We start from the raw sequence: 19,524 nt of genomic DNA on the forward strand, positions 1-19,524 counted from the left end.
GTTGGATAGGTGGATATGATTAACAAGGAAGATAAATCCACGGAGTTGAGGCTCTGCTGGCAGATGTTGAATGGTATTTGGAAAACAGCCCGACATCACCAGCCGTGAGCGCTGTTCGCAGGCGGCGCTCCTGGAGCTCGGCCCTGCTTCCACAGGTGCTCACAGAGCGCCACTCGGGTGTCACCTCTGTAGCACCTGGTGAAGCACACATCTCTCCGCTTGCTAGCCTCCCCTTACGGCCACTCAGCCTGCCACAAAATACTGGGAGAAAAGAGAGAGGAGTCCCCCCTCGCCGCGCCCATGCCCAGCCCGGCCCCCGCCCCGCGGTCCCGCCCCGGCCCGCCCCTCACCCGGCACCGCGCAGACCGCGCCCGGCGAGCTCCGGCGGCCCCTCCGCGGCCATGTGGCTCCTCGGCGGCGCCTCCTGCGCCCTGTGGGCGCTGCTGCTGCTCGCCCGCGGCTCCTGTGAGTAGCGCCCGCGGGGGGACGGGCCGGGCCGAGCCGGGCGGGCGGACGGGCTGGCCCTGCGCCCCTCGCAGCCGCTCTGCCTGGCGGCTGCTGCCACAACTCCGCTGGGCCCACCCAGGCCTCGTCCCGCCGCTGGTGGCCGGAGCGGGGCCGGCGCTGGGGTTGCGCCCTGGCTGCCCCCGAGCGCCCCGGGGCGCGGCAGCGGGACGGGACGGGCCGGGCCGGCGGTCACTGGCGCTCTGCTTCCGAGCGGGAGCCGAGGTGGCCCGGCCGGCGTGCCGGGAGCTGTGACAGAAACGGGGAGGAGCTGGAAACATTCGGGGTGTTTGTTAAGTAGAAACAACAACGGTAGAAGATCCCCCGAGCAGCCTTTGGGCTGGGGGAGCGCAGGGAGCCCGCAGGGATGCGCGGGCGCGGCTCCGCCCCCGGGAGCCGGAGCGTCCCGGCAGAGTCCGGCCGGGGCAGGGTCGGGAAGGGCCGATCCCTGCGCTCTCTGGGGCTGTGCTTGGGGCGAGGGGCTGCGGGCTCAAGTGGCGGTGCGGATGGCACAGCCGCCGCGCTTTGTCGCGCTCCTGGCAGGGGCTCGCAGCAGTGCCCCGTTGTAGTGGCCGGTTCTAGCAAATGCACAGCCTTGTGCCCGGGCTCAGAACACCGCAGTCAGGGGATCAGCCTTGACAGGCATGAAATAAACCGAGAAACGTCTGAGCTGCCGGAGTTGCCTTTTCGGAAGACTGAAGTGTCCCATACGGTGCCACACAATTTTCCAAAGTAAAGAAGCCAAAAGATGATGGGTACTGGAATTAACCTGCTGTAAATACTGCCGAGAATTCTCAGTCCAGCAGTGTTAATATGCTGTTGTTTAATCCGGTGAAGTTGTAATATAAATTGATTTTTAAAAAATAGAATGAGGAATGTAAACAGCTTTATAATTACCCTTCTAAAAAGAAGGGCAAGTTCTTTTTAAAAGGATCTAGCAGGTAACTTGTTTATTGCTTTGCTAAGATCTTATGGCCTCCATTTAACAACAATAGCCTGTCATTTCACATGATATAAGATTGCACTGATCTGTCTTCTGTCATGCTGCTTCCTGAGTTTCCTGAGTGCATGTGGTGATTTAACTCAAAATACAGTCACTGCAGTCTCCTGGGGCAGGGGTGCTCTCGTGTAACTCCTCAAACTCGGTTGTAGTCCTTCCTCTGTATGTGAGCTTCCTCTGGAGCTCAGTTGTGATATGTTGAAAGAAATTGTGCCCTTTTAAGGCTCAGTTTAATGTATCTGTTGAAATAGCTTTTTTTTTTCCCCTTTGTCCACTTAGAAACTTCCAGAAAGTACTGTTGAGATTGTGTTGATTTCAGCAGACATTTGTGATTATCTAATCAACACTACAGGAGGAAGTGTGAACCTCATCAAATACTCCAATATGCAAAAAGTGAAAGTGGCAGATGTGTCTCACTCCAGTTAATACTTTTGTGCAGACTGGTTATTTCAATATAATGCTGCTCTTTTACTCTGCTGGACAGTTTTATTTTTATGTGTCAGTCAAGCCAGTGGAAAAAAATGTTATTTAACCAAAATAATATGGTTTAGAAAAAATCCTTCCCACTGTTATGTAAAATCCATCTGGCTTCCTGGTACCTGAGTAAGGAAAATCCCCTCTCCCAGGCAGGAAGTGGCCCCCACCCCCTTCCTGTTGTGTTGAGAAAAGATAGCTAGTGACATCTTCCAAGAGCTTACTTTTGTACAAAGCTACTCACAGTAAAAAAAATCATCAGCAGCAGCAGCCTTCAGGCCTGAAAACAGGCATGATATTTTGATTTTAGTGTATCCTCTTAGAAGAGTTTATATTCATATTGCTCTAAGGTATGTGCTTTAACCATTCCAGCACCTCAGCTCTTCCTCATTTGGATTTCTTAGAGATTACTGAGCAAGTGGGTGACCTTTCTGATGGACTGCACATTATCAGTGCTTCTGCTTTTGGGGTTTTAAACCAACAACAGCAGAATGACTTGGGCATAAAACTCCCCTCTGTGCCTGTTATGCATTAATCTTGAAAAGAGAAAATGCCCAGAGAGAGTTTTAAATATGACTTTTGCCTTGTCCCCAAAATGAGTAAAGCTGTGCTTAGTAAAATTGGGAGTTCATATACCAACAATTTCTGCAGCATAAAGTTTAGCTACACTAGACATAAAGTGTGTGAGTCCTTAGAAATGAGTTTGTCTTTTATGTAACGGTTGGAGTGAACAAATTGACCTTTGTCACGTGCAGGTAGTTGACTGACTATTGGCTTTCATTTGTGTAGGTTCCTTCTACCAGGGATCAGCCATAGTAATTTGCTATGTGTCTAAGATGGAGACTACAGATTCCAAATGACTGTTATCCACTGTGTTGATTTTTGCAGGACCTGGCAAAATCAAATCCATTTAACATCCTGTCCTTTTCATTTTTAGCAGGTATCGGAGCTATCCCTATCACTCACCCTGTATGTATTTGTTTACCACACAAGAACAAATCTTCAGTCTCTGCCACTTCAAAAATCCCAATTCCAGCTATGAAGCTGGAATAACTGGGCTGATTTTTGCCCTTTTGAAAGTTTGCATATCCAAATTGTCTCCGCTTCATGACTTCTGACGCACTAGAGCAACAAAACCGCAAGAGGCCCTGAGAGCACTTGAAATGCCAGACTCTGACAGGGGCTTTCACAGGAAGCACACTTGCCTTCAGATACACCCCAGCCAGCCTCAGTTCTGTGTTTTTTTAGCTGTATCTGTGCTGACCTTAAACAGAGCAAAACAGGGTTGTTGGACAAAAATCATGTTGATCCCTCATCTCTGTCCTTTTCCGGTATGTGGTGCTCTGATCCAGTTCTCAGTTTGGTATATCCTTGTGTTGGTTCTTTTTAGTTGTGAAAAATGAAAACAGGAGATCCTTTCTTTCTGTCCTCTCTCTTCTGGGTCACAGGGAGAGTAAACCTCAGCACAGAGTTTTTCTGCTTAAGATTTTTAAGCCTGATGTTGCAGCTGATGCTGTGGCCCCAAGAGCTCTGCTTCTGCTCGTGCACAGGATGCTGCAGCTGGCTGCTGGCTCTCTCCCCTTCCTTCCTGTGCAAGCCCATGTGTGTCTACACCTGGGCCAGTGTGGATTTCTAACCCTTGCACTTCTGCTTCCTGGAGAAGACCAGAACCCCTGCCTGTTTTGCTTTGGGACAGTTGAACTGTGAAGCCTGTGGTCTGGGATGAGAGGTTCCACTTGTCAGAGCCAACACTGCATAAAAGCTGTGGTGCTTTTTGCTTTGCTTAACCCAGGAGTCCCTTCTGCCTCCGTTGAAGTCTCCTACTTGCCACTGCAGTGATTCATGCAGCTTCAAATTCAAGTACAGTCTCAGGCTAGAGAACACTTTGGGAATAGTATCATTTTAAGATGTTCTTTTATCTCCCTTGTCCCATTCACTGCGATGTGTTCCAATGTGGAATATGCTTATGCAAAACCCCATTTAAGGAGTATTTATATTCTGGAGCCAGTGCATGTTATTCAAACTAAGAAACTTACCAGTGTTTTGGTTTGTTTAAGGAAAAAAATAATCATCTTTTAAACTGGATAAGGTCCTTGACATATTTCAACATGTGCAGTCCAAGCTGATCTGAACTAACCTGAGACAGTCCTGCCTTTACTTCCACCTCTATTCCCTGCCTGTCTCTTTCAACCAGTAATATACTGAGCCCTTTCTACTGGTTAAAAAATTTCTCTGCAGAAAAAACCATTGTGTGCTGTTAAAGAAGGATGTAGTGTCAGTTTTGTGGTGGCTTAGCTTTCCCAATCAGATCATTGTTTAATGTGGGGATATAGAACAGTTTTTGCAGGATTGGGTCCTCTCTGGGGAAGCTTAGTTTAGCAGTGTCCTATCCTTTGTTTGTTTGTTTCCCCTAATCTCTCTAATTAAACAGTGTAACATACTTGGCAGTGCTGCCCTCGGTCTTGATATTGTAGGGATGAGATACAATGAGTTATTTTGCCATTTGTATTTGCAAACTTCACCATTTTGAGACCTTGACTAAGGTTTTGTAAGCATGGAGAAAATGCCCTATTTCTGTGATATTCAGTTCAGGTTATTTGCTTGTCTTTTACATGCTATTAGGTGATCAGAACTAAACTGGTTGTCGAAGGCAGAATCCACGACTGATCCTCTTGCATGTGTGATAATGTCAATCTATTCATTCTCTGTGGTTTATCTTTAAATTTTATCACTTCTTTGGAGGTGTGATCATTCTCAGTCCCATTTCCCACCTGCCAAATGCTCAGTGGATGCATTAACATGCCCTTAGTCCCAAACTGAATAATGTAACTTCTTAGTGGAGCTCATTGTGTTATCATGTTGTCCGTTTAGGGCCACAGAAGCACCTATCTGCCTGAAAAGGCCTGGCAAGCTTCACAGGAAATGAAGTGAGAAATTCTTTCTCTTCTGCTGTAGGTGATTTAGGTCAGATGCTATTACTGAAGGAATGTGCCTGATTTTTTCCTCTTTTGGTCTCATTTCATCTTAAGGAAGATGAAAACTTGGGATGGGGATGATGGAGAAGATAAAGGATAGGAGGAGTTTAATTTGGTGGTTGGGTAGTATAAATGATGTCACTTTTAATGCACTCAGAGCAGGCTGTTGTGCTAACATGCTTCTATATCATCATTATGACTGACTCCTGTCCATGGTAAATTAGTCATTTATATGCCCAAAGCAAGTGGCAGATGCTATACCTATTTTTCTTCTTCCACCTAAAACAATCTTATTATTCCTGTGTTTTTTTTATTGTAGGTAATGAAGAGACAAACAGCACTAAAGATGTGAACAGCACTACTCCAATTCCAGGCAGTAGGTTGCCAGGTAATACTTTTGACATTTCTGTTGCTGTTCCTCAGTATCTTCAAGAAAAGCAATATGCATTGTTGTGTTCCTTAAACTGTCTTGTAATAATTTGCCCTTTATTTTATTTTACTGAATTGTGAGCAGCTGTAGGGCAGAAGGGAGGTACTCTGATTGCCACATCTGTTCTGGGACAATTAAAGATATTTAAGGGGAACGGTAAAATCCAATTCAATTCTCATCCTTGGGTACCCCAGAGCAACAGAGAGAGGAGAAGTAAAATGGGAAAATATTGTGTATAGAACTAGAAACACCTGGCAACGTGAATTTACAGTTAAAAGGAGAACCAAGAATTGTGCTAGATTAGAATTCAGTGATCTTCATGTAAAGGCAAGGCATTTTTTCATTTGAGTCATTTTTGCCCGGTATTACTTCAGTCATCTCATTTGCTGTTGGCCAACAATACTCTGCTCATTAACTCACTCTGTCTGGTGTGAATTGCAATACTGACTCACACCCAAATTCCAGGCAGTAGATGTGGCTCCTTTTTACCTGTATGAACATGCAGTCCCCATCCAGAGCTGTCGCAGGGTTGTCAAAGTAAGCACTTAGAACCTGGGGAAAACTGAAAGATGTGTTCTGGTTACAGTGTTGGGCCTGTGTGGAAAAAATTTAACCCCAGGCATATCCATGGCTTATGCTGGAATAAAAGTCAACATATGCAAGAAAGAATGTGCTTGTAATTGTACAATCATAGACCCTTTCTCAAAGGCAGTTAAATCTGCAACTTAATGTCCCAGTTATGTCAGTGTAAGGGTTGATTGTGCAGTACACAGTGTGGGGGGCTACTTGGCTGTGATTATACCAAACAAAAAGCAAAATAATGCCCTCTGTAATTTCCACCCCTCCTACCATTTTTTGGTATGAAGATGTAAATTTGGTGCATTTGTTCTTAACCTGACCTTGCTTATAATGTAGAATTTTAGACTAGACTTTTCCAGTGGTAAGAACTGCAGATCCATTCAGAGGAAATAGGTGTAGGTCTACTTCTTGATTGCAGTAACTCTGTTGCTCTCCTCTTAATCTCTGTGGTTATACTTTGTTCTTCAGCCATGCTGAAAAGCAGCAGAGCTGTTGCAAGGCACACAGCCCTGCCAGTGTTGGAGGGTGCTGTAAAAGATTACTTACTTCAGAGGAAAGAATGGTCATTGAATGGGCATTCACAACACTGCAGAATGAAGGGAGAAGGCATGGGCAGTGACACTCCCAGGAACAGCCCAGTAGATCTTTGCCAGGAGGAAGGGACACTTAATCTCTGAAGAGGGATGCAGCAATGTGGAGAGAAATGAGTGGGGGGGGTGCCTGAGAAGCCTAGAAGCAGGAAGGAGGACTATAAGGAGGAAGGAGGGACAAGAAAAAGAGAACAGGAAAAGGAGAAGTGAAACAAAGGAGAGAAAGGCAAAACCACTAGGACTGGGTTGCATTTTATGTCTGGAAACTGGTACATTCTTGGGACTTTTTTGTGTAGGGAACTTAGGTATGCAGTAAGATGTTTCTCAGAGTATCTGTCTGCCCCTTCTTGACTGCAGTATATTCCCAGTATCATCCCAGTTTGCAGCAGAGATGCAACAAAATGAAAGAAAAGATCAAGAGACAGAAAATGGAACTGAAGTAGAGGAATAAAAATAAAAAGCTGTCTTCCCTCATAGTGCATAAGTAGGTTAAGAAAATTAGTGACAGTATGGCTATTTTGCAGGAAACAGAATAAAACATGACACAGAAGTGAAAGACAACAAACAGAGGATGTGTAAAGAATCAGATGCAAGCCATTTGGGCACTGCTGTGCATACAGTGTTAACTTTGTTCTTGCTGCACTGAGATCTGGAAGCATTTTGCAGAGGGATAAAATCCATCTGCTTTGGGATGGGCTACTCCCTGCTGTATTCCCAACTGTAGTCTCCAAGCACAGATACCCTGAGGACAGTATTGTGTTGTGGGTACCTTAAATATAGTCTGTTAAAATTAAAATGAATGATACTGATTTTCTTGTTGCCTTTTTTTTTTCCTTGAAGACAATAGCAGTTCACCCAATGCCACTGCATCATCCATACAAACTACAGCAACATCTACAGGAGGTATGTATCTGTTCATTACTGTGAATGTAGAAGTTAGTTCCAAACCTAACCCTGATCATACCAAATTCTAAAGAACAGGCCATCAAAAGTGGGTATTTGAGATAGGTGTTACCATTTTAAGGCTGGGAAGCAACATGTAAAACAACTCTGAAAAGAAGCTATATTGTTTCTCAAATTTAGGTACCATACTTCATTAATAATTATATTTCTGTTGCCATTTAAACACAGGAATCAAAATTTAACTTTGAGGAAGAATTGCAAGAAGTTGGGTTTTTTAAATGTTTATTCTTCATCTTTAAGCAAGCTTCTTCCATTTTCATGAAGATGAACAGGTTGTTATGCAAACAGTGCATATCTGTTTAATGTTATTTCACAATAAACAGATTTAGGGTATAATGAAATCCTAGGAGCTTGAGTTTCAAGAGTAGGACTCCATTTCCTTTAACATAAGACTCACAGAATCACAGGATCATCAAGGTTGGAGGAGAGCTTCAAGATCATCTGTCCAGCCATCAGTTATGCACTGCCATAATCACCCCTAAATAATCATGTGCCATAATATGTGCCATAATCACATGTCCCCATGTGCCACATCCAGGCTTCTCTTGGGCACTTCCAGAGATGGTGACTCCACCAGCTCCCATGAGGCAACTTATTCCAATGCCTAACCATTCTTTCAGTGATTTTTTTTTTCTAATATCCCCTGGCACAACTTGAAGTCATTTCCTCTTGTCCTTTCATTTGATACATGGTTGAAGATACCGATGCTCACCTCACTACAACCTCGTGGCACCTAATATACCTCAGAAAATAATCCTTAGAGAGAGCTCACAGCACAAAATAGTGCCATTTAAGCCAGTATCAGTCAAGTGGAACAATTTGTCATGAGGGTGTTTTCATTGTTCTAGCACTACTGTATTTCCTTCACAACCTGCCAAAACAACTGTAAGTAAGTTAAAGAAGGGAGTTAAAACATTCATCTCCTGGAAGAACTTGCACAGAGAGTTTTCACTGCATTAGTAAGGACTGGATATAAGTTAATGTCATGCAGTTGTTTAGGCTGTGGTGCACAGGTAGAATATTACATCTGAGAGAAGCTAGAATCTGGGGCTCCTTTGTGCTAAGAGCCATGTGAAAGCAGGGCAGAAATATTTTGTCTGCTTAAGATGCTTTGTGTATTTGTGGACTTTTATGCTGATCCTAAAGTAATTTCATTTCTAGTACAACTCTTATATTTTGTCTCTGTAATTTCCAGATAAGCTCTGAGCTAGCACACTCAGAAGATGCTTGTTTTTTTCATTTAAGTATAAAATACTCACTGGAAATAAAAAAACCCCAAAGGTCTTTACAAAGGTCTTTGCAAAGACCTTCCTTTTAATAGGAAGCAAGTGGTGCAGTCTCATTCCATTGCCTGCAGTGCAGCAGTTCAAGCATGTCTGACTTGGAAAGTCCAGGGATTTCTGTAATCTCCTTGTTGCCTTATGGCCATCCCCTAAGTGTGTGAAGCCCAGTGTTTCACCCACCCTGTGCTCCTTCTGACTTCTGCTCTAGCCCTTGCGGGTTTCTTGGAGAGCTCTGAGTTTTACTAGTTTTGGATAACAACACTAAAAAGAAGCCTGAGCCCTTTACTGCTAGACAGGATAAACCTAACAGCTGTGCCTTGCTTTGCAAGGTTTTGTGATTCCCCTTCTTTTGTCTTTTTTTCCCTCATTAGAAATGTAGTAGATTTTAATGCACTGTTCATGTATTTTGGTTATGTGTCTCAACCTCTTCAGAATAAAGACTAGTGGGTATATGTACTTAATTTTGCTTAAAGTCTCTGCTGTTATTTTTTCAGGGGGGGGGAAGGAAGCTCTTCATGAAGGAAGCCAAAGTCTGTTTCATTCAGTCATTTTCCATGCAAGAGAAAGTATTTATGTTAGGAAGGGCATTCCATAATAATCTTGCATGTTAGCACAGTGCTTACACAATTTAAGTTTTGTGCTCATTCTTGTTGAGTTAGCAGCACATGCTACTACTCCTTTAGTGCTCTAAGGATTCTAATCTATATGCTATGTATATATATTTTTTTAAGTTGATGATTATAGCATAGCTATTTAATACTTAAACACAGGTAGCAAACTATGTAAAATACTTGTCACTTAAAAACAAAGCATCATAAACCTGAACTATATTACTGGCATGCATCCTTTTTAAATAATAAAAAATAACTCAGGCAGTCAAGGTTTGTTTAGTGCAGTGTTTTATGATGCCCAGCTGATCTTTTGGGGGAAAAGTAATTAGGGAAATAAAGGATAAAAGGACAGATCTTGCTAGCAAATATTCTTTCATCTTCACTCTGTTTGTAAAATAGTACAGGTAAGATTTTTCAAAGATGGAGAAGAACAGATTCATGCCTGATTCATGTCAGCTTCCCAAATTCTCCAGCTGCCTCAGATGGCCTACCAATGATGTTTTGAAATGATTGATGCTAAATACATTATGAAAGATAGGTCTAGAAATTAGACAGATTTTACTGTTAAAGTTACATCACCAAGGGCTGTAATCTTGATTAAGTAAAAAAAAAGAAGGCTTGCTACTAGAAAAGAGAGGGGGGAAAAGTAATGTGCAAATGTGCTGAAATCCCTCATAGATGTTTGGATTTTTTTCATCATGGCTCAGGTGTTCCATAGGGTAATTTAGTACCCTTGGAATGAGTACCAGCTTGGTGCAACATCATTTTATAATGTTACACATCTAACAGTTAGCCATTGTATTGCTCAGAAACAGAAGGCTCTTTGACACTCAGAAATCTCAGCTCAAAAACAACCCAGAGAAAACTGCTTGACACTTGCATCCAGATTGTCCTTTTTCGGTATCGCTTATGTTAGGAATGTACATACCAGGTGTGGTTTCATGTACATACCAGGTCTGGTTTCCATGTAGACATTTCCTTGCTTGCTGCCTGCAATGAGGAACCATTTGATATTTATGGATCATTGTACCTTTGGGGAGTTTTACCTGTCAGTATTAAAACGTGCCCTGAATTTTATATCTGATGTATTTTATGCATGCTTCACAGAGGAACTGAATTTTCATAATTGTAACAAGGTAAGCAAATTAATACAGTGTTCCAGTTGTTCCACCTCAATGGATACTTATTTCAGAGGGTTTTCTGGGTTTATGGCACAATACAGTTATAACATTAAAGAACAGGAAAACAAATAACATTTACAAAGGAGTCTCTATTTTGGTATTTCAGTAGTTTTAATGCTAAATGTCTCAGAAGCGTTGTGTAGGCTAGTTACTTTCTGCATGTTTACATTGTTATATTGATGAGTTTTTTAAGTTTTTGATACTCATATCAGCACTGGAAGCTGTGACACTTAAATCTTAGCAAAGACAGTTTTGTATGTAGTTCTTCATGTTTTACACAAACAAGAATTTTATTCTACAGAAGCATTTTAAATGCTGTATAAAAAAAAGGCACAAATTGAGCATCACAGTTACTCTAGAATTAAGATGAAACTATCCTCCAATTTTTCTATTTTTAGACAATTTCAAGAAAGCATGGATATAATTAGGTAATAGATCTAGATAGATAATAGAATAGATTAGGTAATCGATAATTAGATATGATTAGATATTTGAAATTCCATGTTGAAAAGTTTTCAAGGGGTGTAAAATGAGCCCAGCTTGTGTGAAGCTGTAGAAACTACAGAAGTAGACAGCTGCAAAGGAGCTGTTTCTCTCTAGAATTCTTTCATACATAAAAGCTATTTGCATACTACTCCCTGCTTAGAGAAATGTTTAGTTGCATAACAGACTCTTGTTTCTTGTTAGTTCCTTCTTAGAAAAATAAGTAATTGTCTTACAATCATTCTGTTTGGCTGCCTTCCATGAAAGTTCTAAGGATTTTGCTATAAATAGCAATTTCTATTATTCTTGAGTTTTGTATAATGGTATTTTTATTCTGAACAGTTCATTAGTGTTTTCTGAGGAGGGAAGGGGAAGTGTAAGGCAGAAGTAAAGTAAAAGACACTACGTCAATGAAACTTGAGAAAAAGCATTCCCACCTTTGTTTTAACTTTGGCAAGATTAAATAAATTACTCAAGCAGTACATTTACTTTAATAGAAATTTTATCATGTTTTATCCCTACCACATAAATTCAGAATTCTCTGTGGTATATTTTAATGTATATGGAACCCTAGTAATGCTAGTGTTTCATTCAAAAGCAAATGAAAGATTAAATCATTACTGAAATTGGGGGATAGTGTTTTTGTGCAAACCCTGTTCTTACCAGAAAAGCTTTGTTGAAAATGTAGGCACTTCAAATCAAAAGTAACTCTTGAATTTTATTGCATTTTAACATCTTGTAAGTTAGTCATGATTCTATGGAACTTGGTGTTACCAAAAAAAAAAAAAAGCTGACTCACCTAAAACCCATCATATATTATCCATATTATCCAGGTTTTCTTTATAGCCTTTCCTTTAAATAATTCTTGACCTTGAGGCCCAGAAATCAGATCTTCCCAAAGGAGAGTCTGTATGCAAGCCTGGACACCATGCAGTGGCATTTTCATTGTTACTCTGTCATTGTCTTTGGCCATGATAAATGTGGTCTTACTCAATGAGTGTACAGTTGTTTATTTTGATTAATTTTTCTGCGTGGTATCACAAAAATTTCCAGGAGTGTCCAGCAGTACTACTCACGTGACCAGCAGCAGTCAGCCCAACACCACCACCCCCACGTCTGTGGTCCTGACAACTCAGCCCACCAAAACCAGCCAGACAGGGACAGCCACCACAGCCTCGCCAGTCACATCGCCAAAAGGCAACATTACAGTGGTGACCACTTCTAAGACTTCCTCCACTTCTGTAACAGGTGAGTTCACATTTCAGCAAGCTCTTAAAGGCTTGGATGCACATTCACATGGGTTGTAGAACAGTTCATTCTACAGCAGTGTAAAAAAAAAAAGAAGAAAGAAGGCATTTCCATGCTAAAAAGCAAGAGTAAAGTGGGAATTCATTACTAAGCTGGATAATGTTGCTCTGAGTACTCCGCTTACTGAGAGACTTGACAGATTTAGGGAAAAGAAAAAAAAATGCAAGTGGTCTTATCCAGCAGCCACCAGCAAGGAGATCAGCAATGCAAAGGAGAAAGCCTCAATTTTGAATACAGCTTCTGTTTGGTCAGCTCTCCTTTCTGCAATTTATTTGAACTCATCTCTAATACTTCCTTTTTCACAGCTGACCTTTATCTCAGAATTTGTCTACTGGCTTGGTAAAAATACTGAGTTCTGTTAGCAATGTAATGAATGTTACCCTAACAGAGAATAAAGCATGACTGTGCATGAGTCACCCAGTATGTAAAAGTTGTCAAATACAGTTTAACTGTACCTGGTAATACAAAAGCAGTGAGTGCAGAATTCAGTATTTCCTTGCACTTGGCTGTGTTCCCATCACTTTGTGCTTGCACTTCTGAACACATCAGGAGTGCTCACATATCAGTGAAGCATCATTGGGTGAGTGAAGGTGTCACCAGAAGAACTTGACGTTGATCATGTAACTCTCTGTATGTAGCAAGTACAAATAGAACCAGGCACAGACTGGTGCGAGTTTGTAGCAGATGTAACCAGTTCTAGCTGTGGCTTATCTGAGGCCATGTTGTCTGTGTCAGTGTTTGTGTTGGGCTGCAGGGCTGATCTCACTTGAGACTGTGAAGGTACAATTCCATGAGACAAGGTAAAGCAATCCCAACAGCTCATTGCCACCAAGTGTTCTGCTCCCACTGCGCTGACTGACTTGGAGGCTGTTGGACCCCCTCTTGCAGGATGACTCAGTTATGTTCATCTGAATGAAAGCAGCTTCCTTTTATGCTTGGGTTCATCTCAGGCCACCTTAGTGAGTTAAATTGGCTCTTGGAGGGTATGAAAAACACTAGAACTCGCCTAAGAAGAGCAGGAGCTCCATGTGTAGAAGGAGGGGAGAGTGGGGGAGAGAAAAGGCAGGGGGAAAAAGGGAGGTGGAGAGAAGGAGCAGTTGGTCTTGCAGAGATGGCAAGCAGTTGGATTAGCTGTGCCCATGTCACCAGAAGATGGCACTTAAAACCAGAGCCCTACGTTTGTGTGCTTGGCTTGTGTCTTGTCAGTTGATCTTGGTTAAATTTGTCTAAGTGGGTCTTTAGGTGATAAATCAATGGTGAGGGCAGGATGTAGAGTAGTCCCTCCAAACACAATTTTGCAAGCTCTGTAAAATGTGCCTTTTGTTTTCTTCTTTTCAGCCACATCAAAATCAGAGGCTGTCATAGTCAAAACATCCAGATTTGATGTGGGCAGTTTTGTAGGTGGCATTGTGCTGACTCTTGGAGTCCTAGTCATTCTCTACATCGGATGCAAAACTTACCACTCCAGAAGAGGTATTCAGTACAGAACCATGTAAGTTCCCCAGGGGTTGTCCCTTGGCCATTTATTACTTTCTTGAGGGGGAAAAGAAAAACCAAATGGGTAGAATGAACTCTGTTACATTTGTTTAATGAACATTATATTAGTATCATTAAGAGATTTAACTCTGATGTTTTGTCTTTCACCACTTTTGCCATTCTTCATATGCCTGTATTCTGTGTGTTTTTCTTTTCTCTCATCTATTATATAAAATAATTCTATTCTTTTTAGAAGGATCCTTGTCTTTTGGCTAGTCCATGAATAGTTAACATTTCACTGAAACTTCCTGCAGTTTGCAAGATTTCTTCCTTCTCCTGGACTCTCTTTGTCTATTCATTCTTTGGTGTTTTTGTCCCCCTTGCCATTAATGTATAGTGAATTCTAATCAAAGTTTCTTATCCTTACCAATTTCTTATGTTACCATCTCACTTGCTATTATTTATGTTCGGCTCTACTCCAGGCTTCAGGACTCACCCACATTTAGTGAAAGAGCTAGGTTGCTTTACTTTTCCTCTTCAGTGTCATCCATCTCAGTCAAGAAGCTTGTTCTAAGTGAGGTGATGTCATTACAGTGTTGGGATACTGGTGTTCAGGCCTTTTTTTCACTCCATCTTAACTCCTCCTTACTGGTCATGGAATGAAGCCAGTCCCTGCTGCACCTTTACCCAAAGTGGTGTTCATGAATGGGTATTGTAAAATTCACATCAACAGCATCTTCAAAACAAAGGGAACCTGCTGCTGAGCACGTGCAGTAGCTTTGATTAACTTTACTACTGGTATAGGTAGGACAGATAGGATAAACAGGCCTGAGCAACAGCTGATGTAAGAATGCATGAATGACATGTGAAAGACAAGGTGTTAATGAGGCCAGTGAAGCTGGAGGAGTGTTGACAAAACAAAACTGTTCAGCTAAATTCAGGCTTGGCTCAGAGAGGACTGTAACTCCCAGATCAGTGTGTCCTTACTCCTTCCTAGCAAGGCATCCTGTGCTCACAAAATAACCTTCTCAGCAGCATCTGGGTGGCTCTTTCTCATGTGGACTGTTCCTTGTAGTGCAGAACGTTAATTACTGTGTTTCTGTTACAGTGATGAACACGATGCCATCATTTAAAGGAGACTTCAGAGAAGACAGTGTTGGAAACCCATCCTGTCACAGCTGTTCTAACTACTGAAAGAGTTTCTTTCATGAAGATTATCACAGTCTCTAAACCTGTCTTGGGTGTTATCCTGCAAAATGTTGAGAAGCTTTTAAACATCCTGATTTTTACATTGGCTCTTGTAAGAGGAACTCAGCACTTTGTAGAGACAGTATTTTCTTTTTCCAGTACTCATAACCAGATTTAGAGAAAATCACATATTGAGTCATTTTAAGGTACACACAGAGCTCTCTGAAATAGCTAATTACTAGCACAGGCAATTGCATCCATGTGATTCTAAGTAAGTTCAGGGGTTTTTTTCTAAAATTTTGTATTAAATTGTATTTATTTTGAAGTTTGATGTGAATGTTAGTTTAGAAATTTCAGGTTTTGAGCAACTCACTTAATTTTTAATAGGCTTCAAAGGAGGTGTGGTTAGATAACTGTATAGAAGATGATAATGATTACTCCTAAATGTCAGTCATTAGCTTGCCAGTGAGCTGCAGACACTTTCCTTAATAGGCTGTATAAGGAGAGTAGCCACAGGAAACATGGACAGAGTGGAAGTATCCATCCATAACCCTTTTCTCTAAAAGCTTCTTTTTTTCTAGCATGTCCTAATGAAGCTTGCACAATTGAAGATTTAATGCAAATGGAGAAAAGTAATTTTGCCATTATAAATATAAAAAAATTCTAAAATTGGCTTTTAAGTTGAAGGTAGCAATCACTTGGCTCTTGGTTTTTATTGCTATGAAGCTGTCTGCAGTGTTTTAGCAGCATTTGATAATAATTCAAAGTTATATAAAGAAGGGAAAACCTATAAGACAGCATTTTAGCAGACTATAAACTGCATTTTTACAGCTGTTTTCAGAACTCGGTCCTGCTGTACAGATGAACAGAGGTCTGGTCAAAAGCCCAGCTGAAGGCACTGGGGCATCTCTGAGCATACCTTTAGCTGAAGGTTCAAATGCTCTGGGGGTCCTGTGCAGGATGGCTGGTGCTGTTCCCATGTCACTTCTGCAGGTAAATCTGTCACCACTCAGGTAAACCTGCTGACTTCAGCAGATAGGCTCCTGACTTCCACTGCTGTAAGGAAAACTAGAACAAGGATCAGGAAACACAGGCCTGCATCTCTTTAAGCCACTGAATGATTGTTCAGTCGTGCTCAGGCTTCACTTTAGACCCATCCCTGTTGAAGAGGGTTGGTGTGTAAGTTTTGACTGTCCTGGTTACTGCTGCCACCAGTCCCTCATGCTGGGCACAGGGGAGATGGTGACAGGTGAGGAAAGTCACAGTGGGAACTGCACACAGGTCTGTTGGGGGCTGGGGAACAACTCATCAGGGAAAATGTAACTACTCTGGAACAGATTATTTTCTTAAGCAATAGTTTATTCTGACATGCAGTGTTAAAGTGGCTATATGGGGGTTTTTCCTTTTTCACATGGAATAAGTAAAAGTGTTTCTAAGGCACAGCCAACTCTAGCAAACCATGGCTAGTGAGTCATCTTAGTAGCTACTCACCTAAAAGGGGGTAACAGGGCTGTTTCATTTTTTTACTGCGTTTGAGGGTCGGGGGAGAGAGAGTGATTTGAAGAAACTTTTATATTTTTTCTTAATTGTATTGTTTGGTGGAATATTACTGGATTTGACTTGAAGAGTTATGGAAACAATTCTTTCATAGAACTGTAATTCCTTACTTTGTAGAAGTTAAGGTAGTTAAGTGCAACTCAGTTACTGGGATGTCTCACCTCTGCTGTACAGACAAATAAAATTAAATCTTTGGAGTTACAACATTAATTTCAGTTGAATTTTTAATTTATTAGCTGGTTTTGTAATTCCCTCAGTCCTTTCCAGAGTCATAACCATTTCATAAGAGCATCCACTATATATACTTTTAAATGCTAGAATACCAGACCTAGTTCATTTTTGCCTAGTTCAATCATTTTTAATTTATTCTGTAATCTAATTACTACTGTTAGTAAAGCAAAAGTATTTGCTTAAGACTTCAGAAGTGTCAGTGCAAACATAAAACCAGACCTCCTTTCAGGTGTTTGGAATCTAGAAAAAGGGCGGTGCAATTGATGAATTTTACTTTATCTTTGCTTTCCAACAGGAAGTGAAATCCCAGCTTTTTTACTGATTTATAAAGGGAGCTGATGCTATGGTCATTCAGCCCTTCCTTAACTGAGTTTACTAATACTTGTAAAGATGATTCAATCATTTCTAGTCCATCCACTATGCGTGTGTTTTCTTTCAGTGCTGGTGGCCGAGCAATGCAGTTCCTAATTCTGACTGCCTTAGGAGCCCCTCTGCTGACACATCAAGGAATTGCATTTACAGGATCACCTTTTAAGCCGGCATTTGATTCGTTATTGCAGCTCTTTCACACAACCCCTATGCAAACATTTTACCCTTCATATTCATGGGTTTGTGCTTCGTGTTAAAGTGTTTTTATTTAATACTACAGGCTGGGGGAGTCACTCACTGACTACAGAACATGGCCAGTTTAGGTTAGCTTTCATAAATGTTACTTTTGCCCTTCAAACACATCAAGGTCAACCTTACAGTCACATCTCAGGGCTGCAGCCTTCATCCCACAGGTCTTTCCTTTTCATGCAGCTCTCCTTTATCCTGTATTCCAGTACCAAATCATAGCACTTCCAGCTTAATTGGTTTGATGGGGCTCTGCATCAAAGGCTTCAAGGCAATCTGGAAATGTAGTGCTATACTTGTGTTTTTATTAAAAAAAAAAACAAAACAAAAACATACTGTTAAAGCAAGATCATGTTGCTGTGATAATATTTAGTAACTTGAACATTATCCTTTTGTAAATATTTCATACCTTTCTTCTTTGTTCAGAGCTCTTACCTATTCATGCCACTCCATTTTTGCCCTGAAAAGTTACGTAGCATTCTTAATATGCTTTGTTGAAAAAGATGTAAACAACAATGTGACAGTATTACCAAAAGTGAAGTGGAAGGCATCAGAGACTGGAAATTGCCTAGAGAACTCAAGAGGTTAAGAATTTAGCTGTGATATGGAAGCAGAGTGAATTAGAATGGACCTGTGGAGAAAGTAAATGCATTTTCTAAACAGCACTGAAGGAGTCCCAGCTGGTGGTCCTCACAGCTGCTGTGTTATTTCCAAAAGTGTTGTGCTCCAGCTGGGAATACTGCTGTGTTCCAGACACAGGATCTATGCAATATTCCTTCTATCTGTATCCCACAGCAAGACTGACCACTAAACTCCAACGATCCTGAGATGCACATCCTCCACACCCTCTAAGCCTTGCAACCCACGCTGTCACCTCCTGACAAGCCATGGGGCTGAAACACTGATGTCCAAGAACCTGAGCTGCTCAGTCAGCAGAGCTGCACAGGATGCTGGGGGTAGGGGCTTTTTTATTGTTTAACCCAGACAGAGCTCTGGAAAAAGCTTTCAAAGAAGGAAGTTGATGCAGAATGAAGTGCGAGCATGGTCAGCTGGTTCACAAGTGACAGAAGTCACTTGACCCTCTCCCAGTGAAACACTAGGCTGTTACCCATGGTTTAACCTTTTGCCAGGGTTGTTTGCCATGTGCTACAGAGAAGCCTAGCTAGAGCTTTCTTGGACTAGTCTTAAGGAGAGCATAAAAGTGATCACATGCACAGCATTATCAATCAGGGCACCCAGTCATTACAGCGGGGCATGGCAGAGTCATAACCTACATCAGCCTTCCTGCCAAAACTAGGTCACAGAGTTTTACCCATTAGTTTCTAGATCAAGTTCTTCCACTTCTCAAATATATTCAGGTGCCTAGTGCAGAGAGCCAGTGCTGTTTGAAGCTGCTATTTGAAGGGATATTCAAACATTCAGTATTGGGCTGTGTTGCAGGACCTGAGGGAGATACACACAGGCATCACAAATGACACTGAGCACTTTTTAAAGCCCTGAATATCCTCTCATCTGATTTATATGTAGTTAATTGCAGTGTCTGAAAAACTTCCACCCTGCATAGTTCTAAAGAATAATGCATTGCTTAAAAAGTCTGCCTGCCAGTATGTTTATTCCCATCCTCTTCCCTGCTCAGAAACAAGGTGTGCCTTCTAGCAACTCCACACTCTTCAGGTGAGCCTGGCCTCCCCAGCTCCCCTTGCAGGTTCATCTTAATCTGTCGAAAGTACACTTGGTTCTAATAATACTAATTTCTCACCTGGAAAAAATTAATGAAATTTCAAGTCCTGAGCTTTCTTACTTAAAACGTTGTCAAAGGTTCTGAAAACTTGTTGCACAAGACAAGAGGTTTTAGAGGCATTTCAAAACTAGAAAAGGAAAAGCGCATGAATCAAAGCTGTTTAAAACTCCATGCTAGGTTTGAAACATTTACTTTTTTAGTAATAAAAATAAGTGGAAGATATGTACATGTAATAAAGCTGAACAAAAGTCTGCATTTGAAAGAATTACAGCAAGCCAATCTACAGGTAAAGAATCCAGGTCTGGACTGAAGACTCTTATTATCCCCAAACAGTG

The 19,524-nt window shown here is 41.5% G+C and overlaps 1 protein-coding gene across 1 annotated transcript; it reads left to right on the forward strand.

Annotated features, from left to right (window-relative positions):
* Window positions 1-340: 340 nt before the first annotated feature.
* On the forward strand, window positions 341-16,812 carry TMEM123 (transmembrane protein 123). Its single transcript, XM_071434195.1, has 6 exons — window positions 341-465; window positions 5,273-5,341; window positions 7,393-7,455; window positions 12,127-12,321; window positions 13,720-13,873; window positions 14,966-16,812. The coding sequence occupies exons 1-6, from the start codon at window positions 402-404 to the stop codon at window positions 14,988-14,990; spliced, it is 570 nt and encodes a 189-aa protein (XP_071290296.1). The 5' UTR covers window positions 341-401; the 3' UTR covers window positions 14,991-16,812.
* Window positions 16,813-19,524: the final 2,712 nt, after the last annotated feature.

This window comes from Agelaius tricolor, unplaced genomic scaffold, assembly GCF_023055355.1.
Source record: "Agelaius tricolor isolate 1412-34295 unplaced genomic scaffold, bAgeTri1.0.p SCAF_9, whole genome shotgun sequence".
Classification (NCBI taxonomy): Eukaryota; Metazoa; Chordata; class Aves; order Passeriformes; family Icteridae; genus Agelaius; species Agelaius tricolor.

Coding starts and splice junctions, on each gene's coding strand:
- TMEM123 (XM_071434195.1), top strand. CDS start 402: ATGTGGCTCCTCGGCGGCGCCTCCTGCGCCCTGTGGGCGCTGCTGCTG. Junction 12,322..13,719: donor TTCCTCCACTTCTGTAACAG/GTGAGTTCACAT, acceptor TCTTCTTTTCAG/CCACATCAAAATCAGAGGCT. Junction 13,874..14,965: donor GGTATTCAGTACAGAACCAT/GTAAGTTCCCCA, acceptor TTTCTGTTACAG/TGATGAACACGATGCCATCA.